At 33.0% G+C, this 21,342-nt stretch overlaps 1 protein-coding gene across 1 annotated transcript in view; it reads right to left on the bottom strand.

Moving 5' to 3' along the window:
• The window catches only part of LOC143044718 (uncharacterized), a 33,469-nt gene extending 13,566 nt beyond the window's left edge, over positions 1 to 19,903 (bottom strand). Inside the window, exons 1-3 of the mRNA XM_076216810.1 lie at positions 19,717 to 19,903; positions 7,042 to 7,359; positions 2,443 to 2,751 (exon numbers count right to left, since the gene is read on the bottom strand). Of these exons, the coding sequence (XP_076072925.1) occupies positions 2,443 to 2,751; positions 7,042 to 7,359; positions 19,717 to 19,891 (802 nt within the window). The 5' untranslated portion in view covers positions 19,892 to 19,903. The remainder of the gene's footprint in view (positions 1 to 2,442; positions 2,752 to 7,041; positions 7,360 to 19,716) is intronic.
• Positions 19,904 to 21,342: the final 1,439 nt, after the last annotated feature.

Raw genomic sequence — 21,342 nt, 5'->3', positions numbered from 1 at the left:
AAGTACGATTATGACAATACTTGAAATACGATGATGACAAGAATTGAAGTATGATGATAACAGGAATTAGGTACGATGATGACAAGAATGAAAGTACGATGATGACATAAATTGAAGTACGATGATGACATGAATCGAAGTATGATGATGACAATAATTTAAGTATGATGACGGCAGTTATAGAAAGTACGATGATGACAAGAATAAAAGAACGATGATGACAAGAAAACAAGTACTATGATGACAAGAATTGCTGTACGACGATGACAAGTTTTGGAGTACCACGATGACAAGATTTGAAGAACGATGATGTCAAAAATAAAAGTACGATGATGACATAAATTGCAGTACTCTGATGAAAAGATTTAAATTACGCCTGCAACAAGAACTGAAGTACGATGATGAAAACAATTGAGGTACGATGATGACAAGAATTGTACAACGATGATGCAAATTTACAGTACGATGAAACAGGAATTGAAATACGATAATAACAAGATTTGAATAAAAATATGGTGACAAGAATTGTACTCCGATGATGATAAAAATTAAAGTACTGTGATGACAAAAATTGAAGTACATGAAGCCAAACAGTTTGAGTTCATTAGTACAAAAATGATTAACATATTGATTTCTACAAGACAAGTTTACTGACATCGGTAATGGAGTCTGAACGTCTGAACATGAGAATCATAATAGTCATAATACGGTAACATTCGGTTCATATCGTTTAACAGTGCTATCAATGTGCAACAACAAAAAAACGGATAATATGTACAAACACTACCTGGGTCAAGATGCCTTTCCAGGTAGCCGGTAAGGATAGCATTTATCTCAATTTTTCTGGCCATATCGTTAACTTGGATATGTTACGGCTTTTATTGAAGCTGACACATTTTCACATAGGAGGTTAAATTTTAGGGGTTCTCACTTAAATTTATTTTCCCGTTTTTTCGAAATTAAGCTCTTACCAAAGTGTTGCTTCTCGGTGTAAAAAATCCTTTTTATTCGCATATAAATTAAGTTCTTTGAAAATGTAGTTCTTTTCATAAATTCAATAACTCAATATTGTTTATACCTTTGCTAAATGCTCCCCGAATCAGCACAACTGAAATGATCTTTTTAATTTTCATGCCAAATTAGAGTTTTAGAGCTTTATAACCATTTTGATCTGAGCGTGACTGATGCGTCTGGCGTATTAAATTATAACTTTGGTACCTTTGATAAATATTAACCCCATTTTCAAGGTTCATTGAATATAGAACATGATAGGGCGAGTGATCCGTGTACTATGGACACATTCTTGAAAACCTTTTGGGTCAGATGTGCCTAAACAATAAGCAATGCACGATTTTTTTTGCAAAAAGTAAAAAAAAAAAAAAAAAAAAAAATCCAAGGAAAATTCAAAACGGAAAGTTCCTTATCATATTGCAAAATCAAAAGCATCAAATATATCAAGCGAATGGAATTGAAAGGTCATATTCCCGACTTGGTACAGACATTTCCTTATGTCGAAATGAAGGATTAAGCCAGGTTGTGTAGCTATCTTAACCACTCACGTGATTGACAGTGAAACAAAATGCCACTATACTGACAACAATGACAAATCAAAACAAACAAACATAATAGGTAAAAAAGTCAAAAGTAGAAGTAAAGCAGTCAATGTGTTATAATCTTGATCACTATAAAAAAATGATTTTAAAGTAAAAAAAATGGCACAAATACAAAGCACATAAGCAAAAATTAAAGACAACAAAAAACCAAGAAATGACCATAGCATAGAATGGCGGGATGTGTAAGAACCGAGCCATGCCAAAGGGAACAACAGTAAAGATAAATAATTCAGAAAGACAAATGAAAGAATCCTTAACACGTAACTAAGATGATAAATAAAGTATTTACCCATGCAGCATCTATACTGCAAGACAGCCATTTATCGTTTGTGAATTGATATGGAATATTTATCAATAAGGTATTTTATTTTTCGTATTCTTGGTATTTACCGGTGAACCTTTTTAGAAATGCAAATATGAATTAGTGTAATGGTCAATTTCTAGAAATAATTTGCATTGTTATGTTTTATTCACATGACTTGAGATATAAGTTTATAACTGTAAACTGCTAAATAATAAGGTATTTTACGATATGTACTGACAAAATGTGATGTTCGTGGTTGATGATAAGCTCAGTCCGCATATGAGTAGCATTTAATCAACACAATTCTTGCCATAAACTGTTGCATAATATCATATTAGTATATACAGTTAAATGTTTTGATATTCATCATGTCATTATTTTTGCAGTAATAAACACATCATATTAATAATTTATCAGCTTACCTTTCAATATGATAATTTTGGTTTTCAACTTTTTGCAGTCATATCCTTGAATTTTACGATTTGTGGTTAAAACAATGTAAATTAAAAATCTATTAAATCTTACCCTTTAAAGTGATGAACTTGGTAAATATCCCTTCTTTGTTTGAAAGAAAATCAAAGGATGCTTTAACTTTGACAGTAATATTTAACTTCCCAGGAGTAATACCATTATATGTAATGTAAGAATAACTTTCATTCCATTCTTGAAATGTTCCATTAACAAACCAAATGTAGGCATATGAGTACTCAATTTCAAACTCATCTGTCAAAACAGACGAGAGATTTAGTGGCTTTTTTGTTGCAAATGTATGATTATTAACATGCATTTTGTCATTGAGTTGTTGTTTGATTGTCAGTTTTCCATTTAAAAACTCTGAAACATAAAGAATAAAGTAAGAACAAATGAAAATGTTGGTAAAACATCAACTATACAGCAACCTGACTTCGAAATAAAGCTTAAATTGGAAATGTTTACTATCTACAGCAGTAATGCTACATCTATATATTATATAGTTATCTTAAAAAATATCAGGCAAAAAATAAAGCAAAACTTTAAAAAAAATGTCATTTAATGACAGTTATCTCTACAAGGAGGCAACGACGACGGATCCAAGTAATTACAATACCCTATAGGACCAGGCGATCTAAATCGAAAAAAAAAATTAAAAGTGTGTAAGGAACTTCGACTCATATGAAAATAAGAATAAGTCGGCAAATAGAGGTACAAAGTTGTATCCCATTGGAATGCTGACAATTTTCTGGATAATAATTATACCCCCAAATTATACAAAAATGTTGACAACGAGATACATTTCCAGCGTACTGATCACTTGATCTTCGGTGTGGAATGTTTTATTTTGTAGCCATTACTTAACAAAATATGCCGAGTTATATCCAAAAACAATTAATGTTTAGCGTATGGTACAAATTTTATCGAGGAAAGCCCTACTTTTTAAAGACAGGATTTCAATTTTTCTTATGGTATGGTAGAGTAAACGGTGGAAAAATCGAATGATTTTATAGAATTTATTTCAAGAACTTACAATTTTTCCCGATGAACAGAAAATGGTTCAAGGACGAAAATGCAGATGCACCGGCGATGTATCGTTGTTGGTACGGAGCGTTGTGAAAGTTGGGTACTCAATACAAACTAGGTAAGTTCTCAGATTTGTAGGTTATTGAAATATCCAATGACGTCGTAAAGGACTTATGGTTTCCAAGATCTCACCCTTTACCAAAGGTTACCTTTTTGTTCGATATTGTTTGAAGTTTTGTCCACAGGAACAACATATATGTCGTGAAGAGATGTTCAGATATTTCTAAGCGGGGCAACTGAGACCACCCCAGTTTTTGTTTGGGTTAGTGTTGCTTAGTTAGTTTGTAAACTATTTTTTTTTATCTGTTGCTCTTTTTAAGCTATGGCGTTGTCATTTTATTTTCTGCTTATGAGTTGGAATGTACCTCTGGTATTTTCCGCCTCATCTTTGTCCCTGAAACCAACTTAGGTCGGACTTTTACATAGTGTTTTAGCTTGTGGATTCTACGTTGTAGCATCGACCTAATTGCGTTAACTCATCCAGACCGTGGCTAAATCACTCCTTTTTTGTTTTGCCCAATTTTGCGTAATCTTCAATGGAATTCATTATAATTTTAAAGTAATGGCTGTAATTAATGTGTTTTGGCTCTCTAAAATTGGGACCATGATATGTCACCTTCCAAAGATGTACATGTTAAACTATATTTAGATCACTTGTTATAACATGGCAATATGACTTGTAACTATATAAAGAGTGCGAACACTCATAAGTCAGAGGGTTTTTCAAGTATTCTTCTAAATCAAGATCTTGCAATGCTAGTTTATAGGTAAATATTGTAGGTGAAACTGTTTTGGTGTAACGAAAGGAGACAATAACAACAGACTGATTTTGAAAATAAAGCGGAATCTCATATGTTCCTCCCTTGCTACGCAAGATACAATGATATATGTTTGGAAAACTTAAGGAAAAAAAAGTCACTAAAGTTCGAAGCTATTTTCGGAAGACGTTTTTTTTTTACATTGGGACCTTTAATGACTGTGACAGCTATTTCAAGCGTCAAACACTTTTAAAGTTGGGACAGTTACAAAATAACTGCAAATTAAAGTGAAACTTATCAATCGTTACAACTTTAACAAACATTATAAGTCGTTACTGATATGGACAGTTGATTTTTCGTCCATTAGTCGATGATAGTAGAGTATGTTTTTGGTCATATGTGAGATTTGATTTTAGGGTAGCGTTGAATAAACATATCATATCTTCACCACTACAGGCTCGTTCTGAAAACTTTGCTACACCTTTGATTTTATCATTTCAACTTTATGGCATTGCAGTAACTCATTCCCTTATCCTTTCATGGATAAAGGGGGATCATGCATGGGCCAGTTGTTAAAAAAGTGAAACGAATAATAAAAAAACCGTATTACTGTTAACAGACCGATGTTGGCACATCTTTTAACGCAGCCTTTATGGAGTTCTTTAAACATAAATAGCCTAAACAAGGTAAACTCAATTCCGTTAAAAACTTTATCATTGGAACAATGATTTTGTGTAATAGGTTTTTATTGTTAAATTACTAGTCTAGTGAATTCTGTAGTAATGATTGGCATAGTGCATGTTTTACATGTGTTCTTTTCCTTTTTTGTTGTTGAATTTTTTATTGTAAAAAATCCTTATATAATCGAAACAAAAACTATTCGGAAGTGGAGGATTTTCTTTTAAAGTCATAATTATCTGATCTTTCAAATTTAATAAAACTAAAACAAATAAACGCGGCTTGATATGTCCATGGTGATACACAGCTAAGGTCCATGTTAAAACTTTCTTAAACTATTTTATGCAATAATGCACTAAGCTGATATTTTAACAGTATTGCAGTTTTCCTTCCATAGGATTTGAAAGTCCAATTAGTAGCTGCTGTCACGATGTTTCACATGTCCTCCTTGAACGGGGGAAATAACTCAGAGAAGAAGAAAAAAAACCTAGAACACTGATGATTAACACATTTCTCAGTGGTGCAAGTTTATAGTATTTCTTTTTTTCTTTTTTGAAAGATGCACATCAAGTTCTGTCTCTGTGTGAGACGGGTGTTTCGATAACAGAGGAAATAACTAAGAGAAGACAATATAAGTGCAAAACGGATACAAACCATTCCCGCCTGCTTGCATAACATAAACGGCAAGAAACCAGCAATGGAACCTTATTTTGGGTTAAATTAATTAAGTAACGCTAATTAAAATCATTACTATATAAAGTAATAAAGCACACTACATACACTAACTATTTACTTTTATATAATATTTCAGACGATCGTCAGTTCTGAGACAAACCGGCTGAAAAAAGATGAATAATGTGTTATATACTGAATTGCTAATTTTACTATAAAACACGTGTACAAAGAATATCCTTTATTTTATACAAAACAGTATTCAGAATTGACTGCTATTGAATTTTTGTCACATATTCTAATTTGTAGATCCCTTTTCCGTCTGCATCGACTTTAACCTCGATAATTGTCCTTTCGGTAGAAATTCGTCAACCGCACAGCGAAAGGAAAAAAATGTGGTGGAAGAAAAAGTAAACAAACGACGCGAAAGATTGTATTAGTATAAACTAAGAGCATAATTTTAATACACAAAATCTTTTTAATATCTGTAATGATATACTGTAAACAACTTATTTTCGCGGATGCTTTATTTGCGTTTAGCCCTTTCCAGCCCATTCGAGGCGATTTTTTTCACGATTCTGAAATTTACATCATGAAGTTTAGTAATGAAAAATCCAAGTTTTACATATTCGCGACGATTTATGTTCGCGATATTTTTCTTCTCGCAAAAGTCTAGAAAATAAATTGCTTGAAAAATTGAGTTAGTTTGCAGTAGTTTAATCAACAAATATTATTGCATATAACATATAAAAACATTTTGTTTTTATCTCACAATTATATATCAAAGACATTATTCTGTTTTGACTGTTTATCAAGTTCACGATTAATCAAATTCGAATTCATATCTGAAAATAAGCTAGCAGTCAACAATCACCAAATGATATATTGTTGGTCGATTTTACGTTATGGATGCATTATAAATGTAAAAACACGTCTATAGATAAGGACTCAATCTGGAAAATGTGCATGCAATTATCAGCAAAAACTCAGATAACTTTAAAAAAAAGTCAATGTTCCAGTATACCTTTGGGAAAATTTATATAGTCTTGAATTTATAGTATATAAAGCACGAGCAATTATTTTTTATATTTGATTGATCATATGACTTAAAAATTTAATCTTCTAATTACCTTTATTGAATAGCACATGATGTTCACTGGTGAATGTAACCAACAGGTAGCATATTATATTGCTTGTATTGCAGAAGGTACAATTGTAAATAGCTAGCGGTTATTCTAAAAAATAATGCTAAACAATAGCAAAGGGTATTGACTGCATATATTCCCTCATAAAACAATAATTGCATTGTTATTCTTGTTCATTATGATAATCGTAGTCTGTAAAAAAGAGAGGCGTTAAGTACACCAAAATACCATGGGTTTGGGGTCTGAGGTGTACAATATTTACCAATAATTAGGGCTCATTTATATAACTTATATAGTGTATACAAAAAACCTACCTGTTAGGACAAACTTTGTTGAAGCATGACCTATCTTCACACTAAAAGGCCATATCTTCTCTTTCTTGTAAACTGTAACTTTCATGTGATATTCACCAGGACTAACAGCGTAACTCAAAAATGTATTTATATCAATACTTGACGTGTAGTTAGCTTCGGATGTTAATGTGTTCTTGTTTGCAGTATTTACCCAGCGATATACGAAAAGTGTTTTATTAGATAAAACCTCTTCAAGTGATGATATATTAGCCGAAAATCTAATGACAGAGTCCAATACTGCTGGGCTCGAACTGTTTACAGTGATCTGATATGGTTCCTCTGAAAATCAATACAAGAGAGTTAATTGGTGTCCGGCCCTAATTTTGGGCCGAAAATATGGATATTTTTGGTGTAAAAAAAAGTGCAAAATATTACATAAACAATCTTTATATTGAGTTGACTTTAATCCTCAATTGAGAGAAATGGTCCAATCCAATTAGTTATGATAATGCTATAAGATATAACTTAATTGTGCAGTTAATGAAATCGAATATCTTTTAAGTGCAGTTGATGAAAAGGAATATCATCTAATTCATCTAACTCGTAACTATCACAGTTGCATCTACTGACAAAATATTTGTATTCCTCATCTCAGATATGGACTTAAACGCAGACTTTCACCTCATTTCCTCATCAATGAATTTTATGTCAAAATGACATGTTTTTTTGGGACTCTCGATTCTGACTATTACAGACAAAATATTATTTCTTCACGAGTTGTATCTCAGATATGGACTCTAACGTAAACTTTAATCAGTCAATCATATGTGAAATGTAGGTCAAGATAACTTTATTTTTATTACGACCCCTTGGTTATTCAATACGCATCTACGAACAAAATTACATAAACAAAATCTCATGAACTATAACTATAACACAGGTAGATGGGGGAGTCGTGGTGTAGTGGTTAGTGCATCGGACTACTAACACAAAGGTTCCTGGTTCGATCCCCGTTCCGGCTCTCCCTTGACACCATTTGTGATTGTGGTCTTGACAAACAATGATAGTCCGTTGGAAGGGGACGATGAATGGCTGACACCATATCTCTTGCACGTAAAAGACACCATTGTAGATGGATAATTCCGCTAAAAGGCAGCACTCGCACCCACAAAGTGGAAAGGGATTAATATAAGTTGCAATAACTTGTTTCCCAATTTACTATAAATAACTATGCTTAAACTAGATAGATGAACTTTAACTTGATGATGGACAGATAGAACACTAAATCCCTTCCCCAACTTCGTTTGACAAAAGATATAAAAATCGTAAAGCAAACAAATATCAAATTATTCCTCTCATTGAAGGCTGTTTTTCATTTCTATTCGCTTTTAGTGAAATTTAAAAGTATCAGCAAACAGTCATCAAAATAGGAATGTAGCATTGTATGATATTTATTCATGAATTCTGCTCAAATAGTTATCAAAGGTACCAGTATTATAATTTAGTACGCCAGACGCGCGTTTCGTCTACATAAGACTCATCAGTGACGCTCATATCAAAATATTTATAAAGCCAAACAAGTACAAAGTTGAAGAGCATTGAGGAAACAAAATTCCAAAAAAGTTTTGCCAAATACGGCTAATCTATGCCTGGGATAAGAAAATCCTTAGTTTTTCGAAAAATAAAAAGTTTTGTAAACAGGAAATTTATAAAAATGACTACATTATTGATATGCATGTCAATACCCAAATGTTGACTACTGGGCTGGTGATACCCTCGGGGACGAAACGTCCACCAGCAGTGGCATCGACCCAGATGTGTAAATAGTAATCAAATTGAAACCAATGCGAAAGGTCAACTTGAACTTATTACAGTTATGAGAAATATTTATCATTGTTGATTGCCTCATGGTGACTTGAAGATGAAGGACAACAATACAAACTTCCCAAATTTGTGCTTTACCATGTATTGATATTTATATTGTCTCGTGCATTTACTCAATTTCCCCATCATATTTTCATTGTTACTTATACAAAAAAACTCCCGAGAACGTTTACGTTGAAAATAAAGATATCTTTATTATGATAATTTTTCTTAATGATGAAAACTGGATATATTATAATCAAAATAGAATATAAAATGAGAAAAAAAAAATGCAAACTATAAATCGTTTCTCATGTTCCTACGACGAATTCTTGTAAGAACATGGTACCTTGTTTACATTTCTTGAAATAGTTTCAGAAATCCTCGATACGGGTCATGCGCATTCTGTACATAATAAAACAATGAACATTAATTGTTATAAATATTTGGCATCTTCTTCTCAATATAAAAATTAAATAAAACTAGTATCTCAATTGTTTGTGAAACAATTGAAAGGTCTTTCCTGTAAAAGTGATGTTTTTGTAAAGTACTCGTTACAACCTGTCATTTGATATACGATAAGCATGCCTTCTGAATCTTTTCACTTATTACACTTCATGACCCCATCCAACTAACTTTTTTGAGATCGTAATTACGATATTTGTAATGTAGACTTGATGAACTTTCATTTGATATGCGACAACGCCATGTTCTAAAAAGTTTGAGTTTTGCACTTAAGTTAATAACCCCATCCAACTATTTTTTGGAGAACAGGAATTTGATATTTGAAATGAACACGTTATGACCTTTCTTCATTTGATATTCAACAACATTATCTTCAAATGCTTTACTTGAAGCCACTGCTTTATATCTACTTTATTTGGGCCAGTGCGTGTGTTGGACTGTTTAATTGGTCTGAGTCACTTCTTTGCTCTTATTCAATGCTTCCCCGTCTGGAAATGCTTTACCTTGTATACCGCCAATGCTTTTCTCTGAAGCCACTGCTTCTTCAGCAGCTATACTTAATTAATCACCTGGCTCCTTATTCAGGACCACTGCTTATAATTCTTATTTAGAACTATAGATTAATCTCACCTTTCTTCTGTCTCTTGTTAACAATCCAACTGCTCAGCTTGAATTCCAAACCCAGAACAAACTGAACTGTGAAAACCTTGGTATATATAGTAAATTGTAGACTCGTTCATACAATAGACTATTCCAAAAACGACTTTATCACTAAAACGTTTTACAACACCTAAGCATATATGATATAACAAAGCACTATTGTGACGGTTATATACTTTGTAACAACTGATCATGATCGTGGGAATTCCGGATTTGTAGGTCAATTCCTGACCCAAAAACAATTACAAAACACCCAGTAAAATGTAAACAAATCGAAAATGAAAGTATAACAATGTGCAAATAAATGAAGGGAATGAATGATATTTCTTTCTGTTGGACTTTACAATTCGATTATAAAATAAGCAAGAACCAGGTAAGTTTGCAAATTCATCACATACATAATGATCGCATTTTGGCAAAGTGCTAAAAATGATGCAATATCAATTATATAAATAGAACTTTACAAAGTTGAAAGATGAAAATTTCAAATTGACGTGTTATTTTTTAGTTTTTCATTGAAATTTTTTGGTAATTCGTCAAACATATAGCCATGTTAAACTCTTCAATTTCTGAAAAATTCAGGTGGTAAGCTGTTGTTGATTCAGAAATACATGCCTCCGCTCGCAAAATTTTAAACTGCATTATCTCTAAAACAACAATAGATATCCCATATCTGTTAAATGACAAATGATCTGCACTTAAGGATGTTCGCTACTCTGTTAAAAAATAACAAGCATTTTAAAAGACTATTGTGAATTGATAGTATATTAATAAAGAAACTCAAAAAGTAGAAAAAAATGGAGGGTCCGTGTGCTCATTTCCGAGATATAAGCCATTGAAAATTTGGCGGGAAATAATTCTCTCTAGATTTTTCATATATTTAACATTCGCACCTTATTTGTTTCAAAAACTATGAAAAAATAACAAGAATTTTATAAAATTTTGAAATATGGCTTTTTAAACTTTATGTAATAAAATTATGAAAAGAAAAGTAGGGGTTAGTGGGCAAATTTTTTTAATGACAATACATGGATAAAACCAGAGGATTCCGAAAATCTGGCAAAAAATCAAAAAATGGAGGAGCAAACATCCTTAAAGGATAACATTGTAGAAAAAGATTTGGGACAATTCCGAAGTTCATCAAGGTCACAATGAATCATCAAATATATGATGAAAATACCAAACTTGAGAACCGGAAGTCGTAGAGACATGGGACTACCACCATTCAACTCAGGACCACTTGACCTTTCAAATATCCCAAGGTCATAGTACACTTTGAAGGTCAAGGTTAAATTTCGTCATGACCCGACCTTGACCTCAAATTGAAGGTTTTGAATTACTGATCATCTTAACAGTTTATTGTTGGTTGATATCTGTTACCCTATAAAAGATATACCCATGTTACTATAGTTTTAAGAGTTATGTTGACGTAACTTTTGAACAGACGGTCGGACATTTTTTGTTTTTTGTATAAAATGTAGAGCTCATCAAGAGGAACATTTCATACGCAGTATGTATGCAGCAAACTCTTATCGTTTTCTTAATATTCAAGCTTGAAATTGTAGCGTAATATTATTTTGCACTCTGTGACCTTTGACCTTGGATGCAAATTGAAGATCACGTGAACTTAGGATTACTGGTGTAGGTCCCAAGTCTCTATGACTCCCGTTTCTCGAAATACAATTTTTCAAAAATTTAGTACAATTTTTGAAGGGGAATAACTCCTTATAAGGGCATATAACAAAATGACTGTATATGTTCATTTACATTGCCATATGTTGCTGTACATGTTGCCGTTTTCGATTCTATCTCTTATACTTTTTTTGGCAAAAATGCAAAGGAAGGAAATTGTTTCAAGGGGATATAACTCTCAGAGGGGACGATGAAATCCTATTCAGCCTCATATGGTATTACATCATGATGAGATCTACCTATTGTCCAAATAAGGTCATGATATCATTAAAAACAATGAGGGGGCCATGTTGAAAAAAATCAATAATAGGGAGATAACTTCTAAAGGGGATGATGAAATCCTACAAAAATTCTACTATCCTACCAGATAGGAGAGGAGGGAAGTGGTTCGTTACCCTTGGCTAGCGAAGATGTTTTACCTTAGGTATTTGACATTAGTTTCATCAACGGAAATGTATGCTGTAAATCATTTCAGTAGCTTGAGGCCATAATAAAAATAGAATAAAAGAATACTTGAATGCATGTAGGATTTTGTTATCTAACCTGTTTTTGCCTCAAAAGGTCTACCCTGAAGGTTTTATTGGCACTATTTGTAGTGAATAGTGGCGTAGCTGGGTCATTTTTACGTGTACGCCTGAACCTTGGCGAGGGATATGAGGGGTTCCAACCGCTCAATGTTAAAGCACCTGCTGTTAGTGGGTTCGAAAGGGAAAGCTATCAAGAACATGAAGAATGAGATACCATAATGATTCCTGTCAGTAAAAAATCATTGATAGCAACATACTTTTGAATCTAAATGGTTTATTTGTTTTGGTTAAGTTTTGTAATATGTTAACTTATTCATCGTGTTTAACTGGAAGCTAGCCTAATGGTCATTGGTTTTAGAGAAAACGTCCAAACCAATATTATTTTTAAATAAGTTTAAAGGGTGCCGTGAGTGAGCATTCAATCGACAAAGGCACTTTTTAATGAACACGTAAAAAAGATATTTCTAAGAGGTGCAATATAAAAAAATTCTGGAACACCTAGGATGTCTTCCCACAAAAAGTGAATCAATTTGTCATTACTTTAAAGGGATATAAAAAAAAAAACTTTTGATATTTTTTTCTTGATCTGGAATATTTCACGACAATCTATGAAGGTTTATAAATTGAGCATGTAAAACAATTAATTGCGTAAAGAAAAGTCCGGCTATCTGTCTATCAGAAAAGAACAGAAAAATGAACGAAAACAAATGCTTTCAAAATTTTAGCTATTATAGGTTGCACTTTGTAAATACAGCTGTTTATCAAAACACGCCTCTTTTGGGGAGATCTTGAATATTCATAGAAAATTAATTTTGTTTACATACTGGTTCCCAGTTATGCTCTCTGTGTTCCATCTCACAGAGACATAACTTGGGAATGTTACCATTAAATTTACATGTGCATATTGTTTACATTGAAATCTGTGGTAACCTTTCATTCGAGGTAGGGGTAGTTAAGAAAATAATTAGTGTTAGTATAAACTCTGAGAAGTTCAGAGCATATAAACGTTGAAAATATGCCGCACAGCTCTATATTCTGACTTTGAAAAAAAAATTATGGTGCATATGAACTTTCAATTATAGGATAAGATTTTTTTCAAAACTTCATAGTAGAAGTGGTACAGTTTTAGCCGTAAAAGGAGTTCCTATGGGAAATCGCATTGTCAATATTTACAGAAATGCAACCTTTAGACATAAGTCATAGAAAAAGCTTCTTCGGCATTTTCATAATATTCGATGATGGTTCGACAGTAGTTAATGTAATTGAGAAATAACAAAATGTAAGCCCAAACTGCGACCATTTATTAATTGCCGAAAGAAATACATTTTGTCCTTTAAATGCGAGAAAATTAAAGATATAATTGCATTATTATATTGCTCTGAATACTCTTTTGATCATTTTGACAGTTTCTGTCCAACTTTCGTAAAATTTCACGGAGAGTCATTCACAAGACTTTATCCACATTCGGAACCTAAATATTGACGCCGCTCTGTCTCGCTTTTGGGACATAAATCACAGGCTCGACAAAAATACAAACAGCATATCGTATCTGAGCAGACAGTGAATTGCTTTAAATATAAGAAAAGTACGTAGAATTCATAGTAGTTTCAGACTTTAACAAAAGATTCGAACAAATACTAGTATATTAAATCTATTTGAGTATATTTAGTCCCTTTTTATTCAAAATTACAATCCATTGAAAAAAGAAGCACAAGGCTGATGTGCTTTTGACCAATTTTTCTTATTCTATGTCAATTATTTGTTTTATTTTGAAAATTCAAGTGTACGCCTGGGCGTTTTGACGTAAACATAGCTACGCGCATGAACGTTGCAGGATGTCCACATATTCTCAAGGTGAAAAATATCAAAATTAAAACAAATCGTGCTACAAATGTATAATACCCCCTTTTTATTTGAAATAAGGCTACCCTAGTGACACATATGCTTTGTTTGGCATGGGCTAGTACATGTCGAATAAAGGTTCTAACACTGCATCAAGTGTGATACGATATTTATAATCCACTGGAGACAACTGAATTATCAAATTTTAAATACTTGAAATTTGACTGTAAAGACTAGACACTTTAAGTATTTGCACGGGTTGGGAAATCTGTTTCTCTAATGATTTTTATATTATATGTAGACAACTTAATACTTCTTTTTGAATGATTAGCAAAAGTATTAACACGACCAAAAAACACTTGATAGGTTTGGTTTGTTAGCTGCATTTTCATTGGAAAATTAAAAACCAAAAATTTGAATCCAAAGGATATATACAGGTAGCTTCTAAGATAATTTTAAGGGCCTCGGTGGTCGAGTGGTCTAAGTAGTTACTACTGAAATCACTAGCCAGTCAACACTAAAGGTCAATAAAGGTCGGTGGTTTTCTCCGGGCACTCCGGCTTCCTACATCAATAAAAACTTACCGCCACGAAATAGTCTAAATGTGGTGTTTAAAATTGTTGTTAAAACACCAAAAATTATATCAAATCCAAGATAATTTCAAAATAAAAAAAAGTAAAGACGTGCAAAGAAATCATCAGTTAAGTGACAATAAGGTCTGTGGATCAATTTTTTTTTATACATCAATAAATAAACTCATCATAGATACCAGGACTAAATTTTGTATATACGCCAGACGCGCGTTTCGTCTACAAAACCTCATCAAAATTTTGATAAACATTCAAGGAATTTTATTATATTTGGACAAATTCCTTTTTTATAAACAAAAGACAGGATCCAGAGCAAAATAAAATTATTCTCATTTTCAGTATTTCGCTATCACATCGACTTCGTTTTGTTTTTACAGTAAACATTAAAATACAGTCTGAGGTGAAATTATTTCATTCATTCATTACTTTGTCAGACCTTCATTCAGATATAGTCACCTATCCTCGTCATAAAAGACCAAAAGAAAAGTACCATGAGCGACGTTGATTATTTAATTATTATTGATAAAAACACGAGTGATACGATGCTTTTTTTCCGCAATTTGTTTTGGTCCGCTTTTGCTTTTTGTCCGATAATTTTGCTTTTTGTACGACACTTTTGCTTTTTGTCCGATAATTTTGCTTTTTGTCCGACACTTTTGCTTTTTGTCCGTTTTGCCTTTTGTCCGATAATTTTTGATTTTTGTCCGACATTTTTGCTTTTTGTCCGTTGCTTTTGGTCCGTTTTGCTTTTTGCCCGCTGATTTTGCTTTATGTCCGGTATAAAAATGTGTATATTTTTAAGGTTTCATTTTGAACTTGGAAAAATCATCATTAAGGCATCTTATTTTAAAAAAAATCTGATTACCTTGCCTACCAACCAAGATGTCCAAAATGACTGAAATAGAACATACGTGGTAAAATGTCTATTATTTTGAAAACCATTAAAAAGAGAGAAAAATCTGTCAACAGCAGGATGTTGAGCTCTATCTATTGTCAAAACTATCAGATGACGTCCAAACATTTGTTTCCATTCTCTAACTTTAGTTCGCCCAAACCCAATGTGATGAAACTTAAACACAATGCTTATTACCACATAACCCAGATCAAGCTTGAGTTTCGGATTGCGTCACTTTTACTGTTCTAGAGTTATGGCCCTTTGGAAATGGAAATACTGCTGAATTTTTAGCTCACCTGGCACGAAGGGCCAAGTGAGCTTTTCCTATCACTTTGCATCCGTCGTCCGTCGTCCGTCGTCCGCCGTTCGTCGTCGTTATTAACTTTTACAAAAATCTTCTCCTCTGAAACTACTGGGCCAAATTAAACCAAACTTGGCCACAATCATCGTTGGTGTATTTAGCTTAAAAAATGTGTCCAGTGACCCGGCCAACCAACAAGGATGGCCGCCATGGCTAAAAATAGAACATAGGGGTAAAATGCAGTTTTTGGCTTATAACTCAAAAAACAAAGCATTTAGAGCAAATCTGACATGGGGTAAAATTGTTTATCAGGTCAAGGTCTATCTGCCCTAAACTCTTCAGATGAATCGGACAACCTGTTGTTGGGTTGCTGCCCCTAAATTGGTAATTTTAAGGAAATTTTACTGTTTTTGGTTATTATCTTGAATATTATTATAGATATAGATAAACTGTAAACAGCAATAATGTTCAGCAAAGTAAGATTTACAAATAAGTCAAATGACCGAAATGGTCAGTTGACCCCTTCAGGAGTTATTGCCCTTTAAAGTAAATGTTTAACCATTTTTCGTAAATCTTAGTAATCTTTTACAAAAATCTTCTCCTCTGAAACTACTGGGCCAAATTAATCCAAACTTGGCCACAATCATCATTTGGGTATATTGTTTAAAAAATGTGTGGCGTGACCCTGCCAACCAACCAAGATGGCGGCCATGGCTAAAAATAGAACATAGGGGTAAAATGTAGATTTTGGCTTAAAACTCTAAAACCAAAGCATTTAGAGCAAATCTGACATGGGGGTTAAATAATCTATTAGGTCAAGATCTATCTGCCCTGAAATTTTCAGACAAATCGGACAACCCGTTGTTGGGTTGCTGCCCCTGAATTAGTAATTTTAAGGAAATTTTGCAGTTTTTGCTTATTATCTTGAATATTATTATTGTTAGAGATAAACTGTAAACATCAATTATGTTCAGCAAAGTAGATCTAAAAATAAGTCAACATGACCAAAAAGGTGAGTTGATCCCTTAAGGAGTTATTGCCCTTAATAGTCAATTTTTCACAAGTTGTTAATGTTTTTTAACTTTAACAATTTTCATTAATTTGGTAAATTTTTGTAAACTTTCACAAAACACTTTCCTCTGTATCTAAAGGGCCAAGTTTATTATAGATAGAGAAAATTGTAAAAAGCAAGAATGTTCAGTAAAGTAAGATCTACAAACATATCACTATCACCAAAACACAATTTTGTCATGAATCAATCTGTGTCCTTTGTTTAATATGCACATAGACCAAGGTGAGCGACACAGGCTCTTTAGAGCCTCTAGTTGTTGACCCTGTGATAAACTGCAGAAGTACGCGGACCCTTACGAATTTTTAATCTATACACCCATATCACCTTAAAGAAGATTTTCACCTATTTTTTTTAGTTGTGTTATATATTATAGAAATTTATTATAGATTAAGATACACTTTAAATCACAAAAATTGTCAGCAAGTCAAGATCTACGAACAAGGCGAATATTTGCCAACAAAGTTAAGTAGACTGTGACTCTTTATAGAAGTTATTGCCCTTAAATGGGGATTTTTTTTCAACTTTCTGACAACTAGTGACAGGCATTTTAGAGGGTAATTTAAGGAGGCTTTTCCAAGGATGCAATTGCTTGTAGACTGTATATTTACCCTCTACAATAGACCACATAATCCACAAATTCCTCAAAAGGGATATTTTATTGATAGGAAAGAGGAGATATAAATCAACAAACGCCCAGTAGGATCGATGCATTTGTCTTAAACATATCTGATATTGGTTCAGCGTGGCTTTAAAATTGACACGCGTATCCAATGATGTTCATGGTAAAACCTTTGGGGCTATATCAATTTCATGGAAATTAACAAAGAGCATGGCAACCTTTCCTTAGAAAAGCTTTAATGGCTGTCCGGCGTAAAAAAAAATATCTGTTAACCAACAAAATATCTTATGTGTACCAAAGCCGTCAGCGATAGTCACATAGACAATTTACTACCTTATTGGACCATAGTCAGACTGTTCGCGGGATCCATTTAAACATCTAGTGTTGTCACTACATGTACCATGTACTGTAGAGATTTCGTTGCAACAAAAACACGCGTTGTCTACTGTAACTGAAAAATTTCGGGAATATAAATCTTGACAGTCATGGGGAACATTTTTATCCCAGGCTCTAAATGCGATAGTTTCAGAGATATAAGCCAAAATCTGCATTTTACCACGATGTTCTATTTTTAGACATGGCGGCCATCTTGATAATTGGGCGGGGTCATCGGATAATTTTTTGAAACTAGATACCCTTAGGATGATTTTTGTCATATTTGCTTTAAATATGTCATTAGTTTCAGATTTTCTAAAAAATAACGACGACGACGGATGCCAAGTCATGAGAAAAGCCCACTTAGCCCTCTGGTCTAGGTGAGCTAAAAAGGCAAAACGGACAAAAAGCAACGGACGAAGAGCAAAAGTGTCGTACAAAAAGCAAAATTATCGGACAAAAAGCAAAACGGACAAAAAGCAACGGACAAAAAGCATAAGTGTCGGACAAAAAGCAAAATTATCGGACAAAAAGTGAAACGGACATAAAGCAACGGACAAAAAGCAAAATTGTCGGACAAAAAGCAAAATTATCGGACAAAAAGCAAAAGCGGACAAAAGCAAATTGCGGACAAAAAGCACCGTATCACACGAGGATATAACTTTAAAAGCATATTAAGTTGCAATTTTAAAATTGCAAAGTTAAATAAAATGGCACATATACTAGTAAATAACAATACAAAGAATTGAAAAGAGACAGAGTTAAAACCAATGTTTTTAAAGAAACAATGATTGTTGATAAAAATTAATGGAAGTTTTTGAAAAAAGTACGCATCTGATGTTGAAACGATTGTAGTTTTAAACTTTATTAATGCAGTTTTGTCATTATTAAAAATTGCACAATTAAAGTAAAAAAACTAAAATAACAAAAATACCGAACCCCAAGGAAAAATCAAATCGTGAAGTCCCTTATCAAATAAATACTGTTTAGTGTCTATTAAAAGGGCACTAGCTGTCAAATTTATGTTCACCAATTTGGCTCAAATTCTCATATTTGTATAACAAATTAAAACATTTATCAAAACTATAAAAAGTCTAAAAGAAACAATTTACAATGGGATAAAAAAAATGTTGCTTCATTCGTGAGTATTTCAGTCTAGACTAATTATCATCGAGTTGCCCTCCGAACACCTCTAATGTCAGATAAGCGATATAAAGATAAATAAAGATGTAAATAGATTAAGCGAACTAGTGTTATAGGATTTTAATAGGTCTGTTTAATTTCATATAGATTAAAATTATATGTTAATCATCGTTTTAACTTGTAAACGTATGAATTTTTGTGGATCGAATTAATCAATCAAATGATTTACCTTCGTTTCACTTTCAATGTTGACATTGAATTTCTTTTCCTTTAAATAACTGTACACGCACAATGCATGCGTTATCCATCTCTAGCTAGCGGTGTTCTAATTGAAGTTTACATGAATACTGATTCAATGAGGTCGAATTATTCTCATGCAAGTGAATAGTTCATCATCAATGTTTAAGCTTATTTTGACAAAATTGAATCATACTGGCTGCTAAAAGCGAATTATTATTTCACTTTGTAACTTTCTTTAATGATTGAACAAATAAAAAATCCTATTTTAGATTTTTTTTTATATATCTTGTACCTAGTGCCCCTTTAAGTTTTTAGAAAAAAATCATATAAATCAAGTGCACAACCCTTTGAAGTAGTTTTCTGCTAATACAAAGACCCTAAACGTATGCAACATCGATAAAAATTTACTCACCAAAAAATTTATCCAAGTTGAGCTCTGACTTTGAACCTGGTAATTGTTGATTTGTTAGATTTGTTTTTATTTTCATACCATGTTTTGATGGATGTTTACAGTCGTATAATCTACATGTAAACGCCTCTTTTAACAAGGACAGAAGTAAATAACACCATTTGCTTGGAACAAGCATATTTCACGTTTCTGTGTCCTTTGTTTAATATGCACATAGACCAAGGTGAGCGACACAGGCTCTTTAGAGCCTCTAGTTGTTGACCCTGTGATAAACTGCAGAAGTACGCGGACCCTTACGAATTTTTAATCTATACACCCATATCACCTTAAAGAAGATTTTCACCTATTTTTTTTAGTTGTGTTATATATTATAGAAATTTATTATAGATTAAGATACACTTTAAATCACAAAAATTGTCAGCAAGTCAAGATCTACGAACAAGGCGAATATTTGCCAACAAAGTTAAGTAGACTGTGACTCTTTATAGAAGTTATTGCCCTTAAATGGGGATTTTTTTTCAACTTTCTGACAACTAGTGACAGGCATTTTAGAGGGTAATTTAAGGAGGCTTTTCCAAGGATGCAATTGCTTGTAGACTGTATATTTACCCTCTACAATAGACCACATAATCCACAAATTCCTCAAAAGGGATATTTTATTGATAGGAAAGAGGAGATATAAATCAACAAACGCCCAGTAGGATCGATGCATTTGTCTTAAACATATCTGATATTGGTTCAGCGTGGCTTTAAAATTGACACGCGTATCCAATGATGTTCATGGTAAAACCTTTGGGGCTATATCAATTTCATGGAAATTAACAAAGAGCATGGCAACCTTTCCTTAGAAAAGCTTTAATGGCTGTCCGGCGTAAAAAAAAATATCTGTTAACCAACAAAATATCTTATGTGTACCAAAGCCGTCAGCGATAGTCACATAGACAATTTACTACCTTATTGGACCATAGTCAGACTGTTCGCGGGATCCATTTAAACATCTAGTGTTGTCACTACATGTACCATGTACTGTAGAGATTTCGTTGCAACAAAAACACGCGTTGTCTACTGTAACTGAAAAATTTCGGGAATATAAATCTTGACAGTCATGGGGAACATTTTTATCCCAGGCTCTAAATGCGATAGTTTCAGAGATATAAGCCAAAATCTGCATTTTACCACGATGTTCTATTTTTAGACATGGCGGCCATCTTGATAATTGGGCGGGGTCATCGGATAATTTTTTGAAACTAGATACCCTTAGGATGATTTTTGTCATATTTGCTTTAAATATGTCATTAGTTTCAGATTTTCTAAAAAATAACGACGACGACGGATGCCAAGTCATGAGAAAAGCCCACTTAGCCCTCTGGTCTAGGTGAGCTAAAAAGGCAAAACGGACAAAAAGCAACGGACGAAGAGCAAAAGTGTCGTACAAAAAGCAAAATTATCGGACAAAAAGCAAAACGGACAAAAAGCAACGGACAAAAAGCATAAGTGTCGGACAAAAAGCAAAATTATCGGACAAAAAGTGAAACGGACATAAAGCAACGGACAAAAAGCAAAATTGTCGGACAAAAAGCAAAATTATCGGACAAAAAGCAAAAGCGGACAAAAGCAAATTGCGGACAA

This window comes from Mytilus galloprovincialis, chromosome 9, assembly GCF_965363235.1.
Source record: "Mytilus galloprovincialis chromosome 9, xbMytGall1.hap1.1, whole genome shotgun sequence".
In the NCBI taxonomy this organism is placed as follows: Eukaryota; Metazoa; Mollusca; class Bivalvia; order Mytilida; family Mytilidae; genus Mytilus; species Mytilus galloprovincialis.
The sequence above is the reverse complement of the archived record's forward strand: the minus strand, read 5'-3'. Positions and strand labels throughout refer to the sequence as shown.